Source organism: Typopeltis vanoorti, chromosome 15 (assembly GCF_054136105.1).
Source record: "Typopeltis vanoorti isolate ZY-2024b chromosome 15, IOZ_Tvanoo_1.0, whole genome shotgun sequence".
Lineage (NCBI taxonomy): Eukaryota > Metazoa > Arthropoda > Arachnida > Uropygi > Thelyphonidae > Typopeltis > Typopeltis vanoorti.
Genome location: NC_143563.1, coordinates 53832309 through 53857369, shown reverse-complemented (window position 1 = coordinate 53857369; position 25061 = coordinate 53832309). Strand labels below are relative to the sequence as shown.

Genomic DNA, 25061 nt, shown 5'->3' with positions numbered 1-25061 from the left:
GATTACCTGCAGTCCTGTTTATAGTTACTCTTAGAAAGGAAGGTTCCGTGGGTCGAATATGTGCCTTCCAGATGTTTGGGATTTTTAGACCATCGTTATTGTTCAGATTGGGGTGGTTGATAATAATCTCACAGGCTTCCTTAAATTTGCGTTCATACCATGTTTTGGTGTGATGTAAACAACTGGTGCTTTTCCAGTCAATTCTATGTAAGGTGTTCCGGGCATGATCAGGAAGGCCAGCTTCACCATAGTTATTATATTTAATGTGTCATTTATGTTCTTTTTGTCTGATAGGAATTGTGCACAGATGCAATAAATACGGTATACTCCAGGGTTGGCCAGCGGAGGTAGTGGATCTTTGGATGAGTTGAGTAAGCTTTTTAATTTTGCAGGAGGTTTAAAGGTGGCTTTGAGGTTGTATTTTTGTAGTATTCTGTTTATTTTATCTGATGTCCCTTTAATGTAAGGAATGGTTATTGTTTTATTGTAGTCTGGTTTATCTTTTTTTTTTGTTGAGGTCTTGTAGAGAATTTTGTTATAGTGTTTTGGCTGTAACCATTTTTTAGAAAAGTATTGCTGATAACTTTAAATTCGTCTTTCAGTGCATGTTCATTGGAGCAGATCTTCAAAGCTCTGTTTTTTAGAGTATTAATGACACCTAGTTTTTGTGTTGGGTGGTGGTAGGAGTTTATATGTAAATATTGGCCAGTATGTGTCGGTTTCCAGTATACAGTGAAGGAAAGATTGCCAGAAGGAAGGTGTGTGACAAGTTATCTAGAAACAGAAGTGTGTTCTATTTTTCAATCTCAATTGTGAACTGTATGCATTTGTGTTGTTTATTTAGGTGGCTAATTAAAGTGTCAAGTGTCTGGCGGCCATGGGACCAGATCGCGAAAACATCGTCAACATATCTAAGCCAAACTTTGGGTTTTAGAGGAGTGGAATCTAGAGCATGTTTCTCAAAATGTTCCATATAAAAGTTAGTAATGGGGGGGGGGGGGGAAATAATGGTGAGCCCATTGCTGTGTCTTCTTTTTATAGGTAGAAAGCGTTTTGCCATACAAAATAACCAGAACGTAATACATATGCAAAGAGTGCCGTGATATCTGGAGGGAATTTGTTCTGTAAAAGAAGGATTGTGTCATTGATGGGACATTCGTAAAGAGGGCAGAGACGTCAAAACTAACTAATAAATCATCTTTTTCTAATGTAATGTCTTCGATTGTGTTTATGAAGTGTTGTGTGTTTCTGATATAGGAGGGAGAATGATCTACCAACTCCTTGAGTGTTGCCACTAATTTCTTGGCTAGGTTATCACCTAGGCTATCATCTATTTCAAAACTAGCCATGTCAATATCAAAATTTTAATTCCTTCACATTGGCATTAAGAGGATTTGTAATAAAATCTAGAGTTGCTTTATTATTTCTGAATTCCTGAAACCTTTGAAGAAAAGATTCTCTCATGTTTAAAACTGCTGTTCTTGAAATAATCTTTGTTAATGAGGGCATTGTTTTCTCAGCGATATTGAGACAAGTTTGGGAAATGAACTAAAGTTCCCCTCTCTAAATCTTCAGTGAACAGAATCAATTTCTTTTCAAATGAAATAACTTCCTCTAGCATTGAAAAAGCAGTATTTCCTTTAACTTGTATACGGTTGAGCTGATTCAGTTGTGATGTAACGTCCACCATAAAGTACAATTTTTGCAACCACTGATCTTCTGTTAATTCTGAATATTGAACATCCTTGTTGTCGAGGAATAGCTTGATTTCATTTATGCAAGATGCAAAATGCTTTAACATGTTGCCTCTGGAAAGCCATCGAACCTTGTATGGAGAAGATCTGAATACTCGCTCTCCATTTCACTTAGCAACTCTTTAAATGGTTAAGTCCCCTTGCTATAATGGTGTTGGTAATCTTAATTACCAATTCCATAATTTTACCAATTTCTTCTGTAATTGTTTGTGCACAAAGTGCTTCCTGGAGGAGTATACAATGGAAAGTAATCACTTCATGATTAATTTTTTCTTTTAAAATTGAAACAAAGCCCTTTTTCACTCCCATCATACTTTTTGCACCATCAGTTGCAATTGACACAAATTTTATTGAGTGGGATATGATTTTTTCCCATGCATTCAAGGACAGTATTTGCTATGTCCTCTCCATGCGTTTGGCCCTTGAGTGGCAATAATCCCAGAAGTTCTTCTCTCGGACCCTCAGATGATACATACCCCACAAAAAGGGAAACTTGGGCTGTGTCCTCGATGTTGTAAGACTCATCTACCGCAATTGATAAAGCTAATTTAATGTCTTCGACTTGTTGGTTGGTCACATTTGAGGACATTGTAACTGTCCTATCTGCTACTACTGTTTTGACAGATAATGGTATGCTTTTAATTTTATTTAAAATCTCTGCTTTGTTTTTGAAATCCCAAAAAAGTTCTTCAGATGCATTAACAAAACAACATTTTATGTATTCACCATCTGTGAATGGTTTTCCTCTCTTAGCGATCTCCTGACTCACTACGAAGCTTGCAGTATTAACATCATTGGCAGACTCTCTCCAATAATGTTAATATAGAACTTGATTTTTCAACATTTTTCTGAAGTTTTCTTCAACTGCTCTCTTTCTCGTGTCACCAACAGGATATTTTCTGGCAAATGTGGCATGTTTTGTCTCTCCAAATTTGAATTTTTGTAGTGTGCCAGTTTTTCTTGGCAAATAAGACAGGTTGGAAGGCCATCTGAGTTCGAGATAAACGCGAAAGATTCAGTCCATTCAGTTTTAAAGTCACAATGCTCATCTGTTGTTTTTCTTAGTTTTTTCTTCGTAGCCATGTTGAAAAGCACCCTAAACAATATATTTTATTTAACACGTTATATAAATACATTATATAAAAAGAAAATAAAAAGAACTAAATGATTATTCAAAATAATAAATGACAATAATTCGAAAATATAATAAAAATAAATCTCACCAGTAACATGTTTTATTGTAACAGTTGCATGTGAAATAAAACACAACGTGGTAAATCATGACCGTCAACGTATCTAAATATAATAAAATCAATATTATTTATATATATATATATATATATATATATATATATATATATATATTTAAAATAATTTATAATATATAATATATATTTATAAATATATATATATTTAAAATAATTTATAATATATAATATATATTTATAAATATATATATATTTAAAATAATTGCCTTTATCACCTTAATGCAGTTTCTGGATGCACCCAGCCAAAAGACAGTGCTAAGTTGGAAACAGCAAAGTGACATGGACTCTGCTTTCACATTTCGCCATTGCCAACGTTGCCTTGCCCAGTAGAGGGCGCCCGTACGCTCAGTTATTAGTCACTTTGTTGCTCTGCAAATCACCTCAGATGTCGAAGCACCCTAAAACCTAATTCTAATTAGTCACTTTGTTTGGCTGCCCTGCCTACCATGTGCTCAACCATCTCCTTCACGCTCTCTTTCCCCTCCCTGACATCGTGCATCTTAGTGCCACGAAATTTTGCAAGACCTATAAAACAAATGAAATCACCATTATGTGAATAAAATCCTTTAAAAATTTTATAAATGAAACTATGATAGTTTTATTTTCATTTTCAATTTTACTTCAGAGCCACGTACGTACCCAAAGAGCTGCATGTGGCTCGCGAGCCACAGTTTGCAGATCCCTGGTCTAGATACAAACAACACCAACATTACCAAACTTTTGATATATCATACAAAATTGTGATTAATAAACTGTAATATATAACTCTAATTTATTTTATATCTAAGCAATATTTCAGTAGTTAAAAATAATAACATTGCAAACATTGCAAAATGTCTTGCTCACGGCATTTAAAAAAAAACATGTTTGAATAACCACTTTTATAAAAAGCTTTATTACTAACTTCTTATCTTTAATTCAGATTTAGATTTTTAATTTGTGGGATATCTGAATTATATTGCAGATAACCTGACAATTTCTTCTAATAGAATTTGTGGCACTTCAGTTATTTATCCGAGCTTCAGACCTAGCTTTCTTCTCGCTCTGGTACCAATTCTGGCACTAAAGTCATGTGTCAATTTTGAAATGATGTTTTGCTTTGTTGTGAAGTTGTGGTACATCATGATAGAAGTCTCCAGTTTCTTTATCAGTATGACTTATTGTTGGTGTATAGACGGTTGACCTCGAGAGTATAATGATACTTATTCTTTTATCAGATATATGCTGTTAAATTCTGTGATACTGTTGTCAGTTTTTTGCTGATCATGAACCCATCTCCACTGATAGCATTTATGTATATTTTTACATTAAAGAATTTCTTCATTATGTCTAACTTCATATAATCCAAGAATATTCAATATTAGGCACTTTAACTCTTCTATTAATACAGTTAGGAATTCATTTGGTTAGTGACATGAGTATCATATCTCCATCAATTTGCAGATGAGCAAATTGATGGAGACATGTAAAACTACCAAGAGCTTTTTCTCCTTGTTGAATTAAATAGCAGAATTGGCAAAGAATTGGGGATTTTACAGTTGGACCTTTTGTAAGTTATAGAAAATTATAACAGTAAAATACATTGTGTGAAACACAAGAGCGCCAGTTCATGAAGCATACTTCCATCATAAAGATATTCACAGATTTACTTGAATATACAAGAGGTTTAGGATCCATTATTCATAATTTATGAGAATCTATTTATAATCTATTTAGAAATTTATATAGTTCCCCATTCATATATAAATAAATGATGATTTCTAATCTGATTACGAAAGGACAAAGAAACTGCATTATAAGGAATGTGCAAATGTTGAGCGGTGCAGAATGTGGAATGGACCACTACCAGTTGCTTGCACAAATAATTATACTTGTAACAATTAAAAGGAGAAATGTACAGGATGGCAACATCAGATTAGATGAACAGTGATGTATTGTTAGCCTTCTTCAATGCAAGAGTGTTAGAGATTAGTATAAAAGTGGATATATTAAGCTGATTCCACATGAGGACTGGAGTTTTAGTGAATACTGAAATCATATTAAACAGGTTGTTCATGAGGCAGCTAAAGAAGAACTTGGTTTTGAAAGGAATTTTAATCACAGTAAGGAGTGGATGACAGAAGCTGTTGAAACTACTGTTATAAAATGTTCTGTATATCTATTATGTATTTCTCAACCCTGCTTTGTCTTTGTTGTTCTTTACTTAAACTTCATGTAAATGTCATAAATGGTTGACTGCCACCATTTATTTATATCTACTATATCTTATGTTCTCACACTCTATAGTCTAACAAATTTATTTGTTTTACGACTGCACCAATTAGACTCAGTATCGATTGCAAGATTATAAGATTTTAAACGAAAGACAAAGCAGATATTGTTGGCATTCCCTGCCTATGCTAATTTTTATCTTTAACTAGTCACGGCTGGATTACGTAAACTTTATCTTATGCAGGTTCGAAAATTTCAGGATAGTGCATTGACAGAACCAGTCCACTGTATTGTTCACAAAACATTTAATTAAATCAGAAAGGAATTTGCAGTTTGATTCACATTAACATATATATATATATATATATATATATATATATATATATATATATATACAATTGCATTACAATTCTTTTGTTATTTCAATTCTTCCTAATTCAAACTTAGTTCTAATTTTCTTCCTTTAAACTAAATCACAGTCTAGAATGTCCTGCTAGTCATATATACACAAACTGACAATAAAGCATACCTTGAGTAACCTTAATTAAATATCAATTTACATTATCTTATTGTATCCCTAAACAGACACACTTGATGTACATTCTTGTTCAGCACTACCTTTTACATGAATCCTTTGTTCACACACAAGTGCTCTTTCTTGTCTTTCTTTCCTTCTGCTGGCTCATTCTTGATTTCCTGCCAACATTTCTTCTTTGTCTGAGTCATCAATTATTCCATGCCTTAAAGGACCCTTAACATGGCTGCAATGTGCAGCTCTTTTCTTTCGATTCCCGACAGTGGACCTCGCATGGTAAGGACCTTGGTAAGGGAAAGTGAAAACCCTAAGACAAATGATGCTTCTCTTTTGATTAACGACAATGGACCTAACATGGCAGTGGACCCAGGTAAGAGAAGGTGAAACCCTAATACAGAGTCATTCTTGAGGATTTGGCAATTCTTAGAAGTAGACTTACTAATTAGACATGAGTTAGCAGCGTTACCTGATGACGTCATTTTAACAAGGCTCATAGTTAATTTATTACAGACAAAATTTGACATTTCTTTAAGTGCAATTTCCTTAGAAAAATATGTAAAAGCAAACATGATAAGTTACATATCATAAGAGATTTTACACTACCACTGAGAAGAAGGAAGTATTTGATGCTTGGCTTAGTTTTGGAAGACAAGGACTAGGAAAAGTATCAAGATATTAAGAGATAAGTGAAAAAAGTGTATGAAAATATAAGGAAGAATGTTGGAATAGTGTTTGTTCTGAGATTAACCACCCAACCGGCCACACAGATCAAATATATCAAAAATATATGCTTTGTATCCATATTATTTTTTCTATAATATCCAAAGGTTATAATGACTTCAATGGACACTTTGCATCCATGTAATTATAGACATATATACATGTCAGGCTGGTACAATAGTTAATCTTTATTAGGATCTAATAATTCAACTTAGTCATGAAGGACCATCAAACACATGAGAACAGCAAACTGTAGATTACATCTGGTGATAATACCTATAACAGCCTAGTTGAAACATTTTTAAAAAAATTTTGGCAGAGGTTAGGAAAGAATTTATGTAGACAAGTGGTGATTTTAGGTTATACGAGCTAGTAGATCCTTTTTTAGAAGATGCCTTGATAAGGTCTTGGAATGAAAGGCAGCTCTTATGGAAGTGTAGAGATGACCAGCTGCTACAAATAACAAGAATGTTAAATCAATTTCTAGAAAGTGATGCGTCATCTAATGATGAGTCATTATGATATATAACTCATATCTTTAAAAAGACTAATAACAATGATCCTTCAAATTACAGAAACATTAGTGTGATTGCCTCCATGGGTAGATTATTTGAAAAAAATTATAACTAGAGTTATCATTTGAATCTAATAAAAGAGTAGAGAAGTTTTGTCTTTTGTCTTTCAGAAGAACAGATTAGTTTTACTACTGGAAAGTTCTGATCCAAAGGCACAGACAATGGTGTAGAATGTCACTGGCCCTATTTAAGATCTACCTTGATGCAGTGCTGGCATGTTGGAATGCTTCATATTGAACTATGGGAGTCCAGATAAGGGACAGCGTCATTGATTCACTAGTGTTTACTGATAATCGTGATAATTGTCCAACATCAGGATGATTGATTTTAAAATGAGAAAATTGGTTGATGTTGACAGTATGGAGGCTTGAAAGTTAATTTTATAAAGACAGAATATTTGGTGGTTGATGGAAAAGGCAGATTTAGACCTCCTAATCAGTAAAATGAAGGCAGTACATAATTTCAGATAATTGGGATATGTTATTCATATATTCATATAGAACTGCTGTTATGTGTAGGCAGGAACATGTGAGAAAGATCAATATGATTCTCTCACCTAAGCCTATAATACTGTTAAATAATTGAATGGTCTGTGGAGCTGAGACATTTGACATGAAAACAAGAAGATAATAATGGAGAATGTTCTGATGTGGGGGGAGGAGCATGGACTATGAATCCGAGCCTGAAGAGTTGTATAATGGTTGTGAAAATGGATAGGTTATGTTGGAGTGTGTATATCTTTCCTTTAAAGAGTTGGGATGCAGTGGACTGATTTGAGTGTGAATCTTTACACTGGCATGGACATGTACAACAGATGCTCCAGGTGATAAATTGGTCACCACCAGGAAGACAGAAGAGAATATGGCCTCAGTTCACATGGAGAAGAGGAGTTATGGAGGCATTGCGATTCAGGGATTTTAAGAAGGATACTGGGAAGATTGTTCATGATGGAGAGATGCCTTTAATTATAATTTTGGATGGGCTGCTTAAAAAACTAGGATTAGTAAATTAAATATTTTCTAGAAAAATGAATCATTTATTTAATGGTTAGTAAATTTTAAGATTCAAAAGACAGATTTCAGCCATGTACATGAGTTTTTTTCTCTGCAACACTTCCATGCATAAACTTATTTATAGCCTGACTATAAATAGAGTGGTATGGGAGAGACAGAGAAAGCAAGGTGACAGTATTTATTGATGTTTAATAACAGCAGATATATCATGACTTCTCCAAAATGAAGCTCAGCACTAATCAAGTCTGCATAAATAAACTTCACTGTTTTTTTTTTTTTTTTTTTTTTTTTTCCAGTACAACCAAACATGTTTCTTGAAAGATTATTTTACGTGGGTGGTCTGAAAAGTTCTCAGCCTCAGCCATAAATGGCAACACTAGCGGCAAGATTTTTGTTTCTAAGTTGATACATCTGCCATAAGCATCAGTGTGAAATTGTAAGTCATTCTATCAAGTAATTCGTTTAATACAGCTGTCTGAAGCAAAAGTGTTGCCCTATATCCCCTGAAATGGATAAAATTGAGTATCATCTGGTTATAAAATTCTTTGTTAAAGAAGGTTTAGCGGCAAAAAAAATTCATTCAAAATTCATAAAAGTTTACGGGCACACTTCTCTTTCATTTTCAACAATTAAGAAATGGGCTGCCGAGTTTAAATGTAGCCGTACCAGCCTTGAAGATGATCCACATGAAGAACATCCAAAAAAAGTAACACCACCAGAAATCATTGATCAAGTGCATGACATGGTATTGGATGACTGGCGAGTCAAAGTGCATGAAATTACTGAGACTATAGGCATTTCAAAAGAACATGTAGGATACATTTTGCATGAAGAATTGCAAATGAAAAAGCTTTGCGCAAGATGGGTGCTGCACATATCAAAAATGCACTTGCATGAAAATCTCTGAACAGAGTGCTTGGAGTACTTTAACAAGAATAAAACTGATTTTGTATGTCGATTTATTATTATGGATGAGACTTGGATTGACCATTACACCCAGAATCCAAACAGCAGCCAAAACGGTGGACAGAAGCTGGTTGTTCAGCACCAAAGAAGACAAGGTCATGCATCGGTGTTTTGGGATGCTAAAGGCATTTTGTTTATTAATTATCTTGAAAAGGGTAAAACAATAACCGGGGAATATTATTCCAATCTTTTAACCAGACTAGACGAAAAAATTTGTGAGAAAAGACCTGGTTTGCAGAAGAAAACAATCACCTTTCATCAGGACAATGCACCTGCCCACAAAGGTGTTTTGGCAATGGGAAAATTAAGGGATCTGCACTATAAATTGTTGGAACATCCACTCTATTCTCCAGATTTGGATCCCTCTGACTTCTATCTCTTCTCAAAACTAAAACTCTTCCTCACTGGTCAGCGTTTTTCTTCGAATCAAGAGGTGATTGCAGCTGTAGAGAGGTATTTTGCAGATGTTACTGAGAACTACTACAGGGATAGGATAATGGCACTGAAGCATCGCTGGAATAAATGTATTAGTTTTAAGGGAGATTATGTTGAGAAATAAAAAACAATTCTGAAATTATAAATTCGTTTTTTCATTGTTTGGCTGAAAACCTTTCAGACCACCCACGTATATAAACAACATAGTATTGATAAATAAATGCCAATTTTATTTTTTAGGGTTTTCAGCCTAAAAAAGTGTAATATTTTAGGCTCAAAAATCTAAAAATATTTAGGAAAGTCATGATGTTTGTTTGGAGAGGAGCAGTGGAAATGATAATAATAGTGCAGCAATTTACTTGTACTAACCTTTTTTTCCTCTTAAAACTATAAATAGCCATGAAGTAATCTATTTATCATCATCATCATCCAATTCCTGCCATGTGCCCTCAAAGGGTGTACAGGATATGATAGTACTACATGAAAAAATTACACCATTACTAACTTCCCATCTATAATTTTCCTCCAAATCAGTCTGTTACTTGTCAAGACTCCAACATTATCAGATCTTATATTTCTATCGTCTAAGGCACTTTGTACTGTATCAATCCACCTATATCTTGGTCTTCCTCTGGGTCATTTTCCTGCCAACCTGGCAGAGAACACTTGTTTTGCTAATCTTTCCTCTCCCATTCTATTTAAGTGACCATACCACCTGAGATTAGCTCTGCTAATGCATTCCTGGATGCTGACAATGTCAAGTTCTTTCCTAATATCCTCATTTTTTAATATGATATTGCCATTGATGCCATCTGTTCACACCTATAATCTTTCTCAGGACTCTCATATCTGTGGTCTCTAGTCTTTGTTCAAGTGTTTTACTTCTGACCCAGCTCTCAGATCCATAAGTTAAAACTGGTTTGAACACTGTCTTGTATACAGCTAATTTAGTGTTCCGACTAATTTCTCTCTTATTCCATATGAATTTATTCAATTGACTTCCCACCATACCAGGTTTGCTGATTCTGTTGTCTATTTCTATATTGAATGTACCATCTTCACTAAAAATTGTGCCTAAGTAGCTGAAATGTTTTACTTGTTCCACAGGTTCTCCATTCACAACACAGCTGACATTTTCAATGATTCTGCCTATTTTCATTGTCTTTGTCTTTTTATTGCTGACCTTCATACCATTTCTAGTTTAAATTTAAACTTTACAAAATAAATATAAATAAAAATGAATTGTGTTGGAACGTATGTACACTTTCAATTATTAATTTTTTTAAATAGAAACTAAACACTCATGATAATCATAACTCGCACTTGACAGTATAGGTTGAAAACTATGTAAATATAGATTTGGGTTGGTAGAAGATCAGACGTTGTGTCACTAATTGATTATGCAATAGGGATAAAAGGTTATAACAGCAATAACAAGTAGTGAAGAAGTTTTATATTAATTTGTGTGATAAATTGGCTTCTTTTATGCTTATTTCACATTAACTTCACTTTGCTGTTGTTGAGATTTCAACTCACATACATATTTGGAGGTTTAATCAATATGGAGAAAACACCAGTAACCTAAAATCACCAGATTTTTGAAAAATTTTTTTATCATGAAATTGAGAGATTGTCTAGAGTTAGGATAACTGGTCACATTATCTGATGCATTTATGTTTTGTATAATTATACAATCAACACTAGATCCAGTAGAGAATAGATAAATGGTAAATTATTGTGAAATGTACTGAAATGATCCACCACCTTACCCCAGTCCTGAAGATACTTTCAGGCGCAAACTTTTTGCTCACACTTGGATAAAGGATTAAACTAAATTTGTTATATTCTAACCAAGTGAAAAATAAACTTTCAAGATTCTCTTTGAGATCCTTATCTAATTTGGGGTTCTTTCCATAATCTATTTTAGGAAAATGTGATTGTAGTTGGAGCTGGAATGGCAGGACTTGCTGCAGCCAGGCATTTGAAAAATTTAGGAATAAAGGTAAATCTTTTAATGAAACTAGTTGCTACTTGAACATTTGTAGTACTGCCGGACTTGATGATTATTTTTTTACTTTTACTTTTATGATAAGTCATTCAAGTTTACTCCCTTGGGCTATGAAGAACTTAATTTTATCTAGAGTATTTTTTATTGCTATTTAAGATTTATACTGTTTTTATTATTTATTTGTTAATTTATATATAACTAACAAATCAAAGGATTTTCATTTATAGCTCACTAAAAATTCAAACTGTATTGCTTTTTCAAATGTTATGTACTTGACATCTATATACCTCTTAGTTCTCCTTATTCCTTACTCAGCTATGGTACTCCTTCCTATTTCTTTAATTTAGCAACCCCACTTATGAAAGTTTGAAACTTATAATGCATTAATATAGTTTGAATTTTTAGTGAGATATAAATGATTCCTCCAGTACAGCTGGAAGAACTAATGTATCCATTGGTTAGTCTAGGAAGCACAGAATTTTTAAGCGCTCGTCAACTTTTTCAAGATGATTTTGCAAATCTTATGCAAGTGGAAGAGTTTTCTGTCACAGAAACTCAGTTTTTTCACCCACCCCTTTCTATCTATGGAAATCAACTAAAACAAGTCTGTAGTTGTCTTTTATATTTATTTTTGATTATGGGTTTCACTAGTTTTATGTCTGTTTTGTACTGTTGATTTTTGTCAGTGATCAAGCAGAAACCCATTAAATATTAAATTTTATAGGTTACTCCCCAATAAGTACTGCTTCAATTCACTGGAGCAGTACTTATTGGGGAGTAACCTATAAAAAAACATATTGCATTAAAATAGGATTTATGAGAAAACAGTCAGAGGGAGTTTGTAGGAGAGTGATCAGGTCATCTTTTAAGCAGATTGTTCTCTTCTGGTTAGCATCTTGGAGAAATTTTTGGTTCATCACGCCAGTTGTGAGAAAAGTATTCTAAGGTATAGCAGAGTTGCAGTTTATAATCTTATTAACTTTTTATAAACAGGTTATAAACTTTAGTTTATAACCTGTGAGAAGTAGTGTTTTGTATGATATCTTTGAAGGCTGAAGAAACTATGGATGTGATAAGTTTATGACATGAATGATTAGTTGTTTAAGTTAAAATTCTTTCTTATGAGAAATAGGGCAGGACTGTGTTTTTGCAGATTCATTTATCTTCATCCCACTGAAGAATGGTAAAGCGATCAGTATTTTAAGAAATGATTATAAAAGATTCTAAAGCTGAATCATTTGAGCACTTCAAAGTTTTATTTCTATGCAATGAATAGGATTTCAGTTTACTGAGAGAAATTGATTAATGTATAGAAGGAAGAGTGTGGACAAATCACAGTCATGAAGTACATTGACACTAATAGAAAAATCTGAAGCCATCCACCATAATGTGCATTTTATCTCTTAAAACATAAATGACCAGAAAGGGAACTGGCAACCTAATTGCAAAGGGCAGAAGGCTGATCACATGATCTATGCCACTTGAGTTTGTCCAAACCTTTCCATGACTTCTGTCCAAATCTATTCTAGAACATGATGGTGGAATCCAAATTGGTTGTTATTAATTAGTTTGGTGGGCCTTCAGATAGTGAAGAAGTTGGTTGTTGATGGCCAGCTGGACTAGGAGACCTTCTCCATGTTTTTAAGAATATTGAGGTAAGACAAGAAAATAGATTGATGACTAACTTTTACCTCCATCTTTTTGGAACAGAGTTGTCTATTGGCTTGCTTCCATGTTTTTGGATAAATGCCAGGTGAGTGCGACATCTTTTTTTATTTTATTTCTGTGGGACCCCCCCCCCAATTCCTCAATCGCCCCTTAGAACTGGTTGAGCCCTCCTATTGAAGGATTAAGCATGTATTTTTTTACTGTATTTACGGGGCTGGTTTGCCTGTTCTGAGAGACGAAAAATCTGAGTTTCCAGGAGAAAAAAACCTCTACCTCCATATGAAACTGGCTAACTCACTAATCAAAAAAGACCATATAAAGGTTCCTCACATGATAGATTGGAATCAAACCCAGGTCTTTCTGACCAAAGGGCTTCGAGTGTGACATCTTGAATAGTCAAGATAGATGTTAATTCTCAAATGCCAATTTCAAGCACATTTGGGGTGGAGGAAGGTACCAGTGGACTAGGAGACTTATTGGTATCCAAACTAGTGAGGATTTTTCTGATATATTTCTGACAAAAGATCAGAGATGGATTGTTTTGGACTGTTAATAGTATAACAGGAAATGATTTCCCTTGGTGTCTGTATGAAAGCTGAAAGAGAAAATCACTAAGAGTTGCAATATTTTTGGATGGTATTGTTGGAAGTATGACACTACAGACATTATACCCATTAGGTTTAATGAGAGACTAGAAGGCTTGACTCAACCCATTTAAACAGCAGGCAAGTTTTTTGTCATTTCAGAATTCTTCAGAATCCTGATTTGGATTTATTGATGATCTTTTACTAGGTGTTGTAAGCTGTATTTTGTGCTTGCAAAATTTGGGGTTTTGACTTTTTTTTCAGGAGATCAAGAAGGATAGATGAGTATAGAAGATAGATGCGTCATCCTAGTTAGTACTGTTTTGGCACCACTTAGAGCAGTGAGATTTAGTGGGTTGACCTGTAGAAAATGAAGAAAGTTTATGGCTGGAGTTACAAAGAGGAAAATTGGTATCTTTGGTATATTTGAAGAGAAAGTTGGTTAAGACAAGGTCTGGGATCATTAGGAAAGTGAAGAGAATTATTCATTGTTCTTGATGGTGAGTGAAAATTCTGTGTTAGATCATTGCCAACAACAAATATTGTGGCTTCTATTTTTGAGTTTGATCTGTGAAGTTAGAAAAACGAATGCCAGTTTGTATGTATTATGAGTATTGAATTCTTCAGGGTAATTAGAAAATTCACCTTCAGAGACATACTCTCAATCAGTGTATTAAGAATAATATGCAAGTCATTTGATGATCAAGACTTGTTTTATATTTAAATATGTTTCTTCACTTCCCCATTGAAACTATACATTCTGAAGTAATTTATCATGAGGATAGATCATGTACCAAGAATACTATTGTTAATGCTATTTTATTTTAAGCACTGAGCAAGAACACTGGGATGCTTGTCATTTATCTGGCAACATGGTGAATATGAACAGTAAATAGAAATTATGCTGCAAGTGTAAAAATTTCTAATTTCTATTGTGTTCCTGCTCAGACTCATTTAAAATATGGTTGTTATTTTAAACACATAACTATTCACCGCTGAAATTTAAAAAAGGTTTCACTTGCCAATTAAACTCATATCTTAAGATGTAATGCTAACTTGGTCATTCAGATTTTTCAAGATTAAGGCATGTTTACAATCTTCAGAGGCAAAAAGAGCAAATTTTGTCCTATTTGTCCTATTGTATGTTATACAATAATGTGGTAAATTCACCAGATTTTATAACTTAGTAAATAACCAGATTGATAGGATGCTTTTAAGTAAAAATTCATCAGTAGGAAAATGCTATAAAGGATTTAGCTATAAAAAAAAATTGTTTAAATCTGTAGTTATCAATTTGCATTGCTAGACACAAACATATTTTTGAACATCATTCTCCCAATAAAGGTAATATAACAGATAAAGGGAATGCATCTATAATCATAAACACTGTGAAGACTGGACACTATGAATGCTAGACTATGAAACCAAAACTGTTAGATCTCTTCAGGTATTTAAAAGTAAATAGTGATACTACTTGTCCATACATGAGAAGACAAATTAACTTATCAACATCTTCCAATTGTCAGATTGCTTAAAACATCTGAAATCCTAACACCTGCTTGATGCCCGGTCATTTTGTATTCTGGCGTAAGCCAATAAGAATACAATTTGTTCGGCTAAATCCCAAATTGCCAGCCCATTCGCATTTGATTCAGTATCCAGGTAGATACCTAACAGGGTGCATCATGAGAAGGTGAGGATTGGACATTAGGTTAGAAGCCCTGGGAAGACTTTGTAAGAACATAGAAAATAAATATCAAGACGGTCGCAAGATATTCTGGAGGTTGTTGAAAAAGCTCAGAAATGGAGGGAAGAGTGCTGTAAAAAGAATTAGAGATGATGGAGGTGACATGAAAACTGGAGAAAAAGATATCCTTGATGTATGGAGTAATTACTTTGAAAAATTGCTAAATGAAACAATCAGTGACAGCACAGTAGTAAAAAAAAACACTCAACAGGCATGCAGTCAGGAATACATATCCATACTTGAAGTAGAAAGACCATCAAAAGCCAGAAATGTGGAAAGGCAGCTGGAATAGATGATATTTGATCAGAAATGCTCAAGTATGGAGGTATAAAAGTCTTGCAGTGGCTGCACTGCATAGTTCAGAAGGCCTGGACAGAGGAACGAATTGCAGATGGTTGGTGCCGAGCTCTCATCGTACCTAGTACCCATATATAAAAAAGGGAAATAAAACTGAATGTGAGAATTACAGAGGTATTTCATTACTGAATGTTCCTATTAAGATTTATGCAAGTATATTTGAGAAACTGTTGAGAAGGATTGTGGAAGGGAAGCTTGGTGAAGAACAAGCTGGATTCAGACCAGATAGAGGCTGTCAGGATCAGATTTTCACTTTATGATAAATAGTTGAGAAATAGTGGGAATATAACAGAGTTCTGTATTTAAGTTTTATAGATCTGGAAAAGGCATATGACAAGGTGTCAAGAGAAAAGCTAGTCAAAACGCTTCAGTTTTATGGTGTTAATGGAGCATTATATCAAACAATACTCAGTCATTATTTGAGTTGTAAGTCAGCAGTTAGAATAGAAGGAAGTACAGGAAGATGTTGAAAGTTTATTTTTCACTTGGTTAGAGTATAATAAATTTAGTTTAATCCTTTATCCAAGTGTGAGCAAACAAAGTTTGCGCCTGAAAGTATCTTCAGGACTGAGGTAAGGTGGTACACACCAGGGCAACTCGTTGCAAAGGTGGAGCAAGCTACCAATACTCCTGTCTCAGTATCTCCTATAATGCAAAACACATCTCCTTACGGATATGTCTAATGTTCTGCATTAAGGGAAGGGCCACTACCCAGACTAGTTTCGACCTTTACTGAGGTCTCTTCAGTGGGAGCCAGGCCCAAGCTGAGATACCAGGCAGAAGCATTCGCAGGTCATCTCTACCTATAGGAGTTGCCAAATGGTGTGCCACCCATTTTTAATAAATTACTCTGGATTTAGAGAAAGATGTTGAAAGTTTATTTTTCACTTGGTTAGAGTATAATAAATTTAGTTTAATCCTTTATCCAAGTGTGAGCAAACAAAGTTTGCGCCTGAAAGTATCTTCAGGACTGAGGTAAGGTGGTACACACCAGGGCAACTCGTTGCAAAGGTGGAGCAAGCTACCAATACTCCTGTCTCAGTATCTCCTATAAAGGAGTATTGGTGGAGCAAGCTACCAATACTCCTGTCTCAGTATCTCCTATAAAGGAGTATTGGTAGCTTGCTCCACCTTTGCAACGAGTTGCCCTGGTGTGTACCACCTTACCTCAGTCCTGAAGATACTTTCAGGCGCAAACTTTGTTTGCTCACACTTGGATAAAGGATTAAACTAAATTTATTATACTCTAACCAAGTGAAAAATAAACTTTCAACATCTTTCTCTAAATCCAGAGTAATTTATTAAAAATGGGTGGCACACCATTTGGCAACTCCTATAGGTAGAGATGACCTGCGAATGCTTCTGCCTGGTATCTCAGCTTGGGCCTGGCTCCCACTGAAGAGACGCCTAGCTCCCACTGACGAGACCTTATTTGCCAAGACGTGAAAGACAGCTCCAGTTCGAAGAAGAAAGCACCTGTGCCTACCAGTCCAAAAGAGGATCCAGTTCCCGCGGCCCGAAGAGAGAGCTCCATGCTCATATTCTGCAGAAGTACCTCAGTGTTGGTAAGACCTTTTTTCTTATTATTGGCTCTTTTACCCATTCCTTCTGGTATCTCTTCGCTTGTTGTGAGGGACACCGGGCGTTCCCCGACTTCGCCCTCCTTTACCCCCCCCCTTCTACAGCCAATAGTTAGGTCTTCCCCCAACAATGCCTTTATTCTTACCCAGAACTAGAACACTTGGCATCGAAGTCAAGCGGCTCCCAGATGAGCGGACGTTAGTGAAAGCTCTGATTGATACAGTAGGGGCAGAAAACATATACGGTTTCACACCGTACTCAAAAGAAAGATTCCAAATTGTAGTAAAAAATGACCAAACTAGAAGCAAATTATTAGAGGGTTTCCCCTGTGCGGGACAAACGATCACACCTTATTTAATAGGGAGTTTACGGAAAACCTTAAGAATAACTAGATTTCCCTTGGAATACCTGGAGAATGAAGACAACGTCAAGAAATTTTTTAGCCAATGGGGCGATATTATTAGTATCAAAGCTTTTGAACATCCAGATTACAAAGGCTGGAAAACAGGCGATGTTGAAATACAAATGGATATGAAAAAGGAAGTTCCCAACTTCATTTTAGTGGGCCAAACAAGGGTCATGGTTAACTACCTGGGTGTTAAAAGATTGTGTTTCCGATGTAACTCTGAGGGTCACCTAGGGGCAGAATGCCCAAAACTACAGTGCAGAAATTGCAAATCAACAGAGCACAAAATAGTAAACTGCACAGAAGCTTGTCTTAAATGTGGGGACTTGACCCATAAAGTGGACATGTGCTCGCACAGAACAACCTCAGAAGTAGCCGGAGGAACCATAATACCGATCAGGGCTATACCCCTCGGTACACCAGAGGTATCATCAGGGAGCGATTTTCCAGAGCTCCGGCAACAGACCGAAAAAGCAGAAAACACAACCTCCATGAAACCCGTAACGGGTAAGACACCCAGGGCAACCCGCCACATCAAGGAAATAACAGCCAACTTCGAAACCCGCAGCAAAGAGGAAGAAGTTGTAACAACCAGCGCCCCAATAAAGCGCACAAGAGAGGCAGAAACAGAAGAGGCAAAAAAGGCTAAACAAAGCAGCCTACTCTCGTCAGAAGATGAAATGGACAACATACAAACTACAAGCCAACGCGAAGGCACCCAACCCCTTGAGGAGGCGGTAACCAAGACAGGAAACCTATCCCCAGTAGCGGACCAACATGCAGAACCCCATTCACATATCCGCAGCACGGACATTTATAGCATCACAGAAATGGAATTTCAAAACGACCTCGTTATGGATATTCCAAACAGCTCCGATGATGAATCACAGGTGGAACATGTAGAGCAACAAACAGACAACACCCCCCCTTCCTCCAAATACCAACATGGATTTTAAAATTGCCACTTTAAACACCAACGGTTTACGCAACCCCTTTGCACAAAGCACTGTCTGGAAGCTAATGTTAAGGTACAAAATTAATATCCTCCTGATTCAAGAAACCCATTTTTATAAGCATTGGGACGTGGAGAACTTCTCGAGAAGCTACCCAGTCACTAGCTACTGGTGCTTTGGGGATGCTCACTCGCGAGGGGTGGGGATACTAATTCGCCCCCCAATCGCGGGGGGGTTCTTCAACGTCCAGAAGGACGCCATGGGACGTCTAATAACGGTAGACTGGAAGTACGGTGGCCGTACCATCCGGCTTGTTGCAGTATACGCCCCGAACAGCCCATACCACAGAAGCGGTTTCTTCTCTGCCCTTGAAAACTACCTCTTGGGAGCAGAACACCTAATAGTAGCCGGGGACTGGAATTGTGTGGAAGACACACGTTTGGACAAAGTAGGCGGGAACGCAAACTCCGGAACCGGTGGAACCGCCGCTCTAAAAAGATGCTGTGTAAATTTTGATCTCGTCGATGTCTGGAGGAGGAATAACCCATCGAAGGTAGAAACAACGTGGTGCCGCGGCCAGATATCGACGAGACTAGATAGGGTGTACGTGTCCCAAAACTTGGAACAGTATGTTCAAAGGACACGTCACACCACAGCACACAACATGTCAACAGACCACAAATTGGTCATTTTAAAAATTACACTCCCAGAGGTTATGGAAACAGCCAGAGGTCCCTGGAGGCTTCCTCCTACCTTTCCCAGTCTTTTTAGCGACCAGCTACAGAAACTCTGTAATGAATGGACAAACATCAACTGGGACTGGGAAAACTGGCTGCACTTTAAGTGGCAGGCTAAGGAACTGTTTCAAAAATGTGGGCGCGAAAGGTTCTACCAACAACGTAAACAGCTGAGGGATCTCTACAGGGAACTCGGCTGGTACCGGTCAAGCGAACGGAGCGGAGTTCCCTGCGGACATCTTATCAGACAGGTAGAAATAGAGCTGCAGCAAGAGCGGCAGAGTAGAGTCGATGACCTCGACTTTCGCACGAGACTCTATCTCAGAAATTTGGAAACACCCTCCGCCGCATTCTACAATCAACAACGGGTGGCAGCAAACAATGAAAGAACGATTTACCAGATCGAGGAGAAAGGCCAGATTCTAAATTCAACCCGTGAAATACTCCGTCACTTTCACCAGCAGTATCTCGGCATCTTCGCTGACCAGCAGGGCACGGATGACTTCAGTGAGTGGGACGTCCAACGTTTTCCCGAGCATCTTAGCGCCCTGCATGACAGGCCGATAACTGCAGCTGAAATAAAAGCCACGTGCAAAACGATGAAGACAAAAAAGACCCCAGGGCCAGACGGACTGGGGATAGAATTCTATAGATCTATCTGGGACCTTGTACTGCCAGCACTAGTAAAGATCTTTAACGAATTCCTCACTTCGGGAAACATCCCCGAGGAATTCGCTAAGAGCTATACAATCTTTATCCCCAAAAAAGACCGAGATCGGACCTTGTCAAATAACTGGCGTCCCATCTCCTTAACTAACTTAGACTATAAACTTTTCGCAAAAATTATCTGTACACGCATTAAGGGCGGAATAGAAAACATAATAACAAGTTCACAGGTCTATGGAATCCCAGGTAGATCTATGGAATTTAATCTCTTCCTGCTAAGAGACCTAATCAGACTGGCCAAGGAAAAAAATACCCCTTGGCACTTCTCTCCACCGACCTGGAAAAAGCGTTCGACAGCGTCAGCCACACGTACTTACAGGACACCCTAAAAAAAGTAGGCATAGGCACGAGACTTCGGCGTACAATTAAACATATGTACGCGGAGGCCTCGACACAACTGTCTATTAATGGGTTTCTGACAGAACCAATCCGTATAAAGAGAGGGGTTAGGCAAGGCTGCCCACTAAGCCCCCTTCTCTTTTCCCTAGCATTAGAACCCCTCATCAAAAGAATAGAGAACACCCCTGCAATTAATGGTATTCCACTGCCCCAAGTTTCCAAACAGTGCAAAATAGTAGCATATGCAGATGATGTAGTGGCCACACTCAGAGACTCTGAGTCTATCTGCATCTATCTTGATATACTGCAAAACTTCAGCATAGTCAGTGGTCTCCGAGTTAATGCACAAAAAACCAAAATCAAAAATTTTGGAAATTTCCATAACACCGGACTTCCCTACGGTTTAGCGCTGCATACGCAGCCGCTAACAATACTAGGAGTTCCCTTTTCTGAGTCGCTAGCTTTACCAGTTAAAAAATTACAGGAAATAAGTACGGAAAAGATAAGTCTATTCAAACCGACTTTTTTCTCCTTTTATGGCAGAGCCACAGTGATAAAAACAATCATTACCCCAATGCTGATGCACACAGTCAATATCACAGGCATCACACTGCTACAAGAAAACCAATTATCCCAAAAACTCATAGATTTCTTCTGGAATGAAAAAAAACATGAGGTTAAAAAACAATACCTGCAACTAAAACATGAAGAAGGGGGGTACGCTCTGCCTGATCTCAAAAGCTTGCTTTATGCAAATACATTCAAAACCGTACGGAAGGCCTTAAACTCAAACCATATTTCAGGCCTCCTAATTAGATATTTTATAGGACTTTTCCTCCCCCTCTTTGGAACCACAGACTATGCTGGACCCCGTGCAAGGGTTGTGCCCAAGTGGTACCGCACACTAGTAAAATCACTCACAGTACTTAGAGACAAAGGAACAGAAATCCTCACACACAAACCGAAAGCAGTATACTGGGATTTCTTCCAACTCTCCAGGCGTGATACACCAAACCTCGGGACAAACAATGAAATTCTCTTTAAAAACATCAAGAATAGCTGGGGACAGCCTTTTCATCGGGATCTGGCCTGGCGAATAGCTTATGGGCGGCTCCCGGTGAAACAGGTTAAATCTAGGTATGTACCCAGTCCGTGCGATCCCTTTTGTGATGTCTGCCGGGGCATAGAAACGGTGGAGCATTTCTTTTATTTCTGCCCACCAGCCCAACGCGTCTGGCAAAGACTGAGCACAGCACTGGGAATCCCGATGCTATCACTAGAAGAGGTCATACACCTGCAATTCCCGCCACCAGTCAACAAGACCCAAAAATTCGCCATTTTTTTAATTAATGTCTTAAAGTATCACATCTGGAAGGTACGGAAAAAATCCCAGGTACGGGACGCAAATTTAATGTACGCAGGAATAAGTAAAGGTTTCTTTTTTTACCTTCCTAAATTTCTTGCGCAAGAGAGACATCTACTAGGCGACTTTAAATTTGTGAACAAATACTGCAAACCACCGAAAATATGCTTTCTTATACAGGGACGCATCAAGCCCTGTATATTTCTTTAGTATCTCCAAAACTCCACCTAACTCTCCCTAGGAAAAGTAACAACCACTCTGTTCTTCCTCGCCACAAAGCTTTCGCTGGCACGGTTTCTTTACTCCAAATAAGGGGGGTAGATCTGAGAACCCGGGCTGCGAAGGCTTACTGCGAGGCGGTGCTGCTCCTTGTGAGCGGCATCTCCCGGGCCAGTCTTCTACCCCATTCTAAGTCCCAGTGGTACCAGGTCTGTAAGTTCCTTATTTTGTTCCCTTTCAGTTCAACTGACCGGACCTTAAGTCCTTTGATTTTTATGTATTTAAAAAAAAAAAAAAAAAAAAAGGTTCTAACTGAAAATACTGTTTTCAAAACAGGTCAATGGATCTCCTTCATAGATAACTGACGAAATTATTAAGGATTAATTTATAAGTGAACTTTTAGTCAAAATTTTTATGGTTAAATTTTCTTTTTTTTTAACAGATAAATTGAGAATATGTGTCACAGACCAATTAGCCATATAAGGCTAAACAGGTTGACTGAGGCCTCTTTTACCTCCTACTATCCTACTCTATCTTTCATTATTCTCCTCTCTTACTGTTTGCTGACCCTCAGCATGCTTTATTCTCCAAAGGCCGATGATGAGAGACATGAACTCCCATTCGACCTCAGTAAAAGTCGAAACTAGTCTGGGTAGTGGCCCTTCCCTTAATGCAGAACATTAGACATATCCGTAAGGAGATGTGTTTTGCATTATAGGAGATACTGAGACAGGAGTATTGGTAGCTTGCTCCACCTTTGCAACGAGTTGCCCTGGTGTGTACCACCTTACCTCAGTCCTGAAGATACTTTCAGGCGCAAACTTTGTTTGCTCACACTTGGATAAAGGATTAAACTAAATTTATTATACAGGAAGATGGTTTTATGTTAAATCTGGTGTCAGATAAGAATGTACACTATTCCCTCTGTTATTCATTATCTATATGGATCACATTATGAAGGAAAGTGGTATTAAACATGATATCAAAATTGGAGATGTTAATCTTTACTTTATGCAAATGATGTTATACTTCTAAATAAATTTGCTTTTTTTTTTATAGCGTATGATGATATAATGGCTGTGAGGCCCCTTTTATGGTGAAGTACAGCACCATCTCAATCGCCCCAAATTTTATCCGGGCTCATGTCTGGCATAGCTGACGAATCAAGGTCTATGGCTGGGTCTTAAGTATTCCTGACTGTAATCCATGTGTGTTCACTGGGCCAGTTTGCCTGCTTGTGGAAGAAAAAACTCCAGATAAACTGGGGAGAAAAACCCTGCTATCCACACCCAAGACCAGCTAAGTTGGTTAAGTCTGAGAAAGATCCTTAAGCTTCTCACGTCGGCAATATGAATCGAACCCAGGACACTCCTTTCCCACGCATGTGGTTGTAAAGCGCATATCCACTCGGCTAACCGTGCGGACAATAAATCTGCTATAAGTCTGAAAGATTCCCTGACTAAATTGAATAACTTCTAATAGATATGGTGTGAAGGTCAGCAATAACATGACAAAGACAATGAAAATAGGCAGAAGCATTGAAAATAACAACTGCATTGTGAACGAAGAACCTATAGAACAAGTAAAGCATTATATAGAACCTATAGAACAACTAAAAATTGACTAAATAGCTGAAATGTTTTACTTGTTCTATAGATTCTCCATTCATGATGCAGGTGATGTTTTCAATGTTTCTGCCTGTTTTCATTGTCTTTATCTTTTTAATGTGATTTTCATACCAAATTTATTATAGTAGTTATTCAGTTTGGTCAGGACATCCTGCAGATTTTTCCATATTCATTTAAGAGTATAACATCATCTGCATAAAGTGAAGAGCTGAGATTATCATCTCCAATTTTGATATCAGGTTTAATACCGCTGTACTTCATAATGTAATCCATATAGATAACAGCAGAGATAATGTGTACCATTGTCACACACCTGACTTAACACCAAACCATCTTCCCGTACCGCTTTCAATTCTAACTGCTGATTTACAACTTAAATGGAGACTATGTATTCATTGATATAATGTCTCATTTAACACCATATAACTGGAGCATTTTGAACAGCTTTCCTTTTAGCATCTTGTCATATGCCTTTTCCAGATCAGCAAAACTTAAATACAGATCCTTGTTATATGCCCATGATTTCTCAACTGTTTGTCTGAAAATGAAAATCTGATCCTTACAACCTCTGTTTGGCCTGAACCCAGCTTGTTCTTCTCCAAGCTTCTCTTCTACAATTTTTCTTAACTGTTTCTCAAGAATACTTGCATAAATCTTCCCAGGAACTGATAAGATTACAGAAAGATTCCTCTACTCAGTAGAGGAATTCTGTGATTTTTACATTCAGCTTTTGCAACTTGTAGTTTAAATTGCATATAAGGCAAGCTTTACAATTAACAATATGGATCAATTATGAATTCTGTGGTGTTACTACCCATTCACTAGTCAGAAAGAATCACACACAACAAACTTTGATTTCTAATTTCTACATATGTTAATCATTAAAAATGTAGCAGGCAGTGTATCAGTTGATGTTCATAGATAGACCACTTATGCAAGTTGACATCTCCATGTTAGCTCATTTCACCACTCTTCAGAAAAGTTCCTCATTACTACCATAATAATAAATAATACTATACGTGTGTTTGGAGAAGATGAAAAGAAGAAAAACATAGCTTAATCCCCTCTTGCCCGAAACCAGACATCTACAATCATTTCACATCTAACTAGTCCCTACAAAGAACTACTGTAAATTGTTATATACAGGAAAAAAAGTATATTTGTCTCCACAGACTTCTATTTACAGTACTCTGTTTTTTTTAATACTTAAGTGTGACTTCAAAATTCATACCTTTATTATATGATATATCATCAGCATCCCTTGTAAA

General features: G+C 36.8%; 1 protein-coding gene across 6 annotated transcripts in view; it reads left to right on the top strand.

The window, feature by feature from the left end:
- Positions 1–25061, top strand: part of LOC150098765 (lysine-specific histone demethylase 1B-like) — a 508665-nt gene that overhangs the window by 282431 nt on the left and 201173 nt on the right. For all 6 annotated transcript variants that reach the window (XM_090404995.1, XM_090404997.1, XM_090404999.1 and 3 more), the window contains one exon: positions 11405–11479. In XM_090404995.1, the coding sequence (XP_090261121.1) occupies positions 11405–11479 (75 nt within the window). The remainder of the gene's footprint in view (positions 1–11404; positions 11480–25061) is intronic.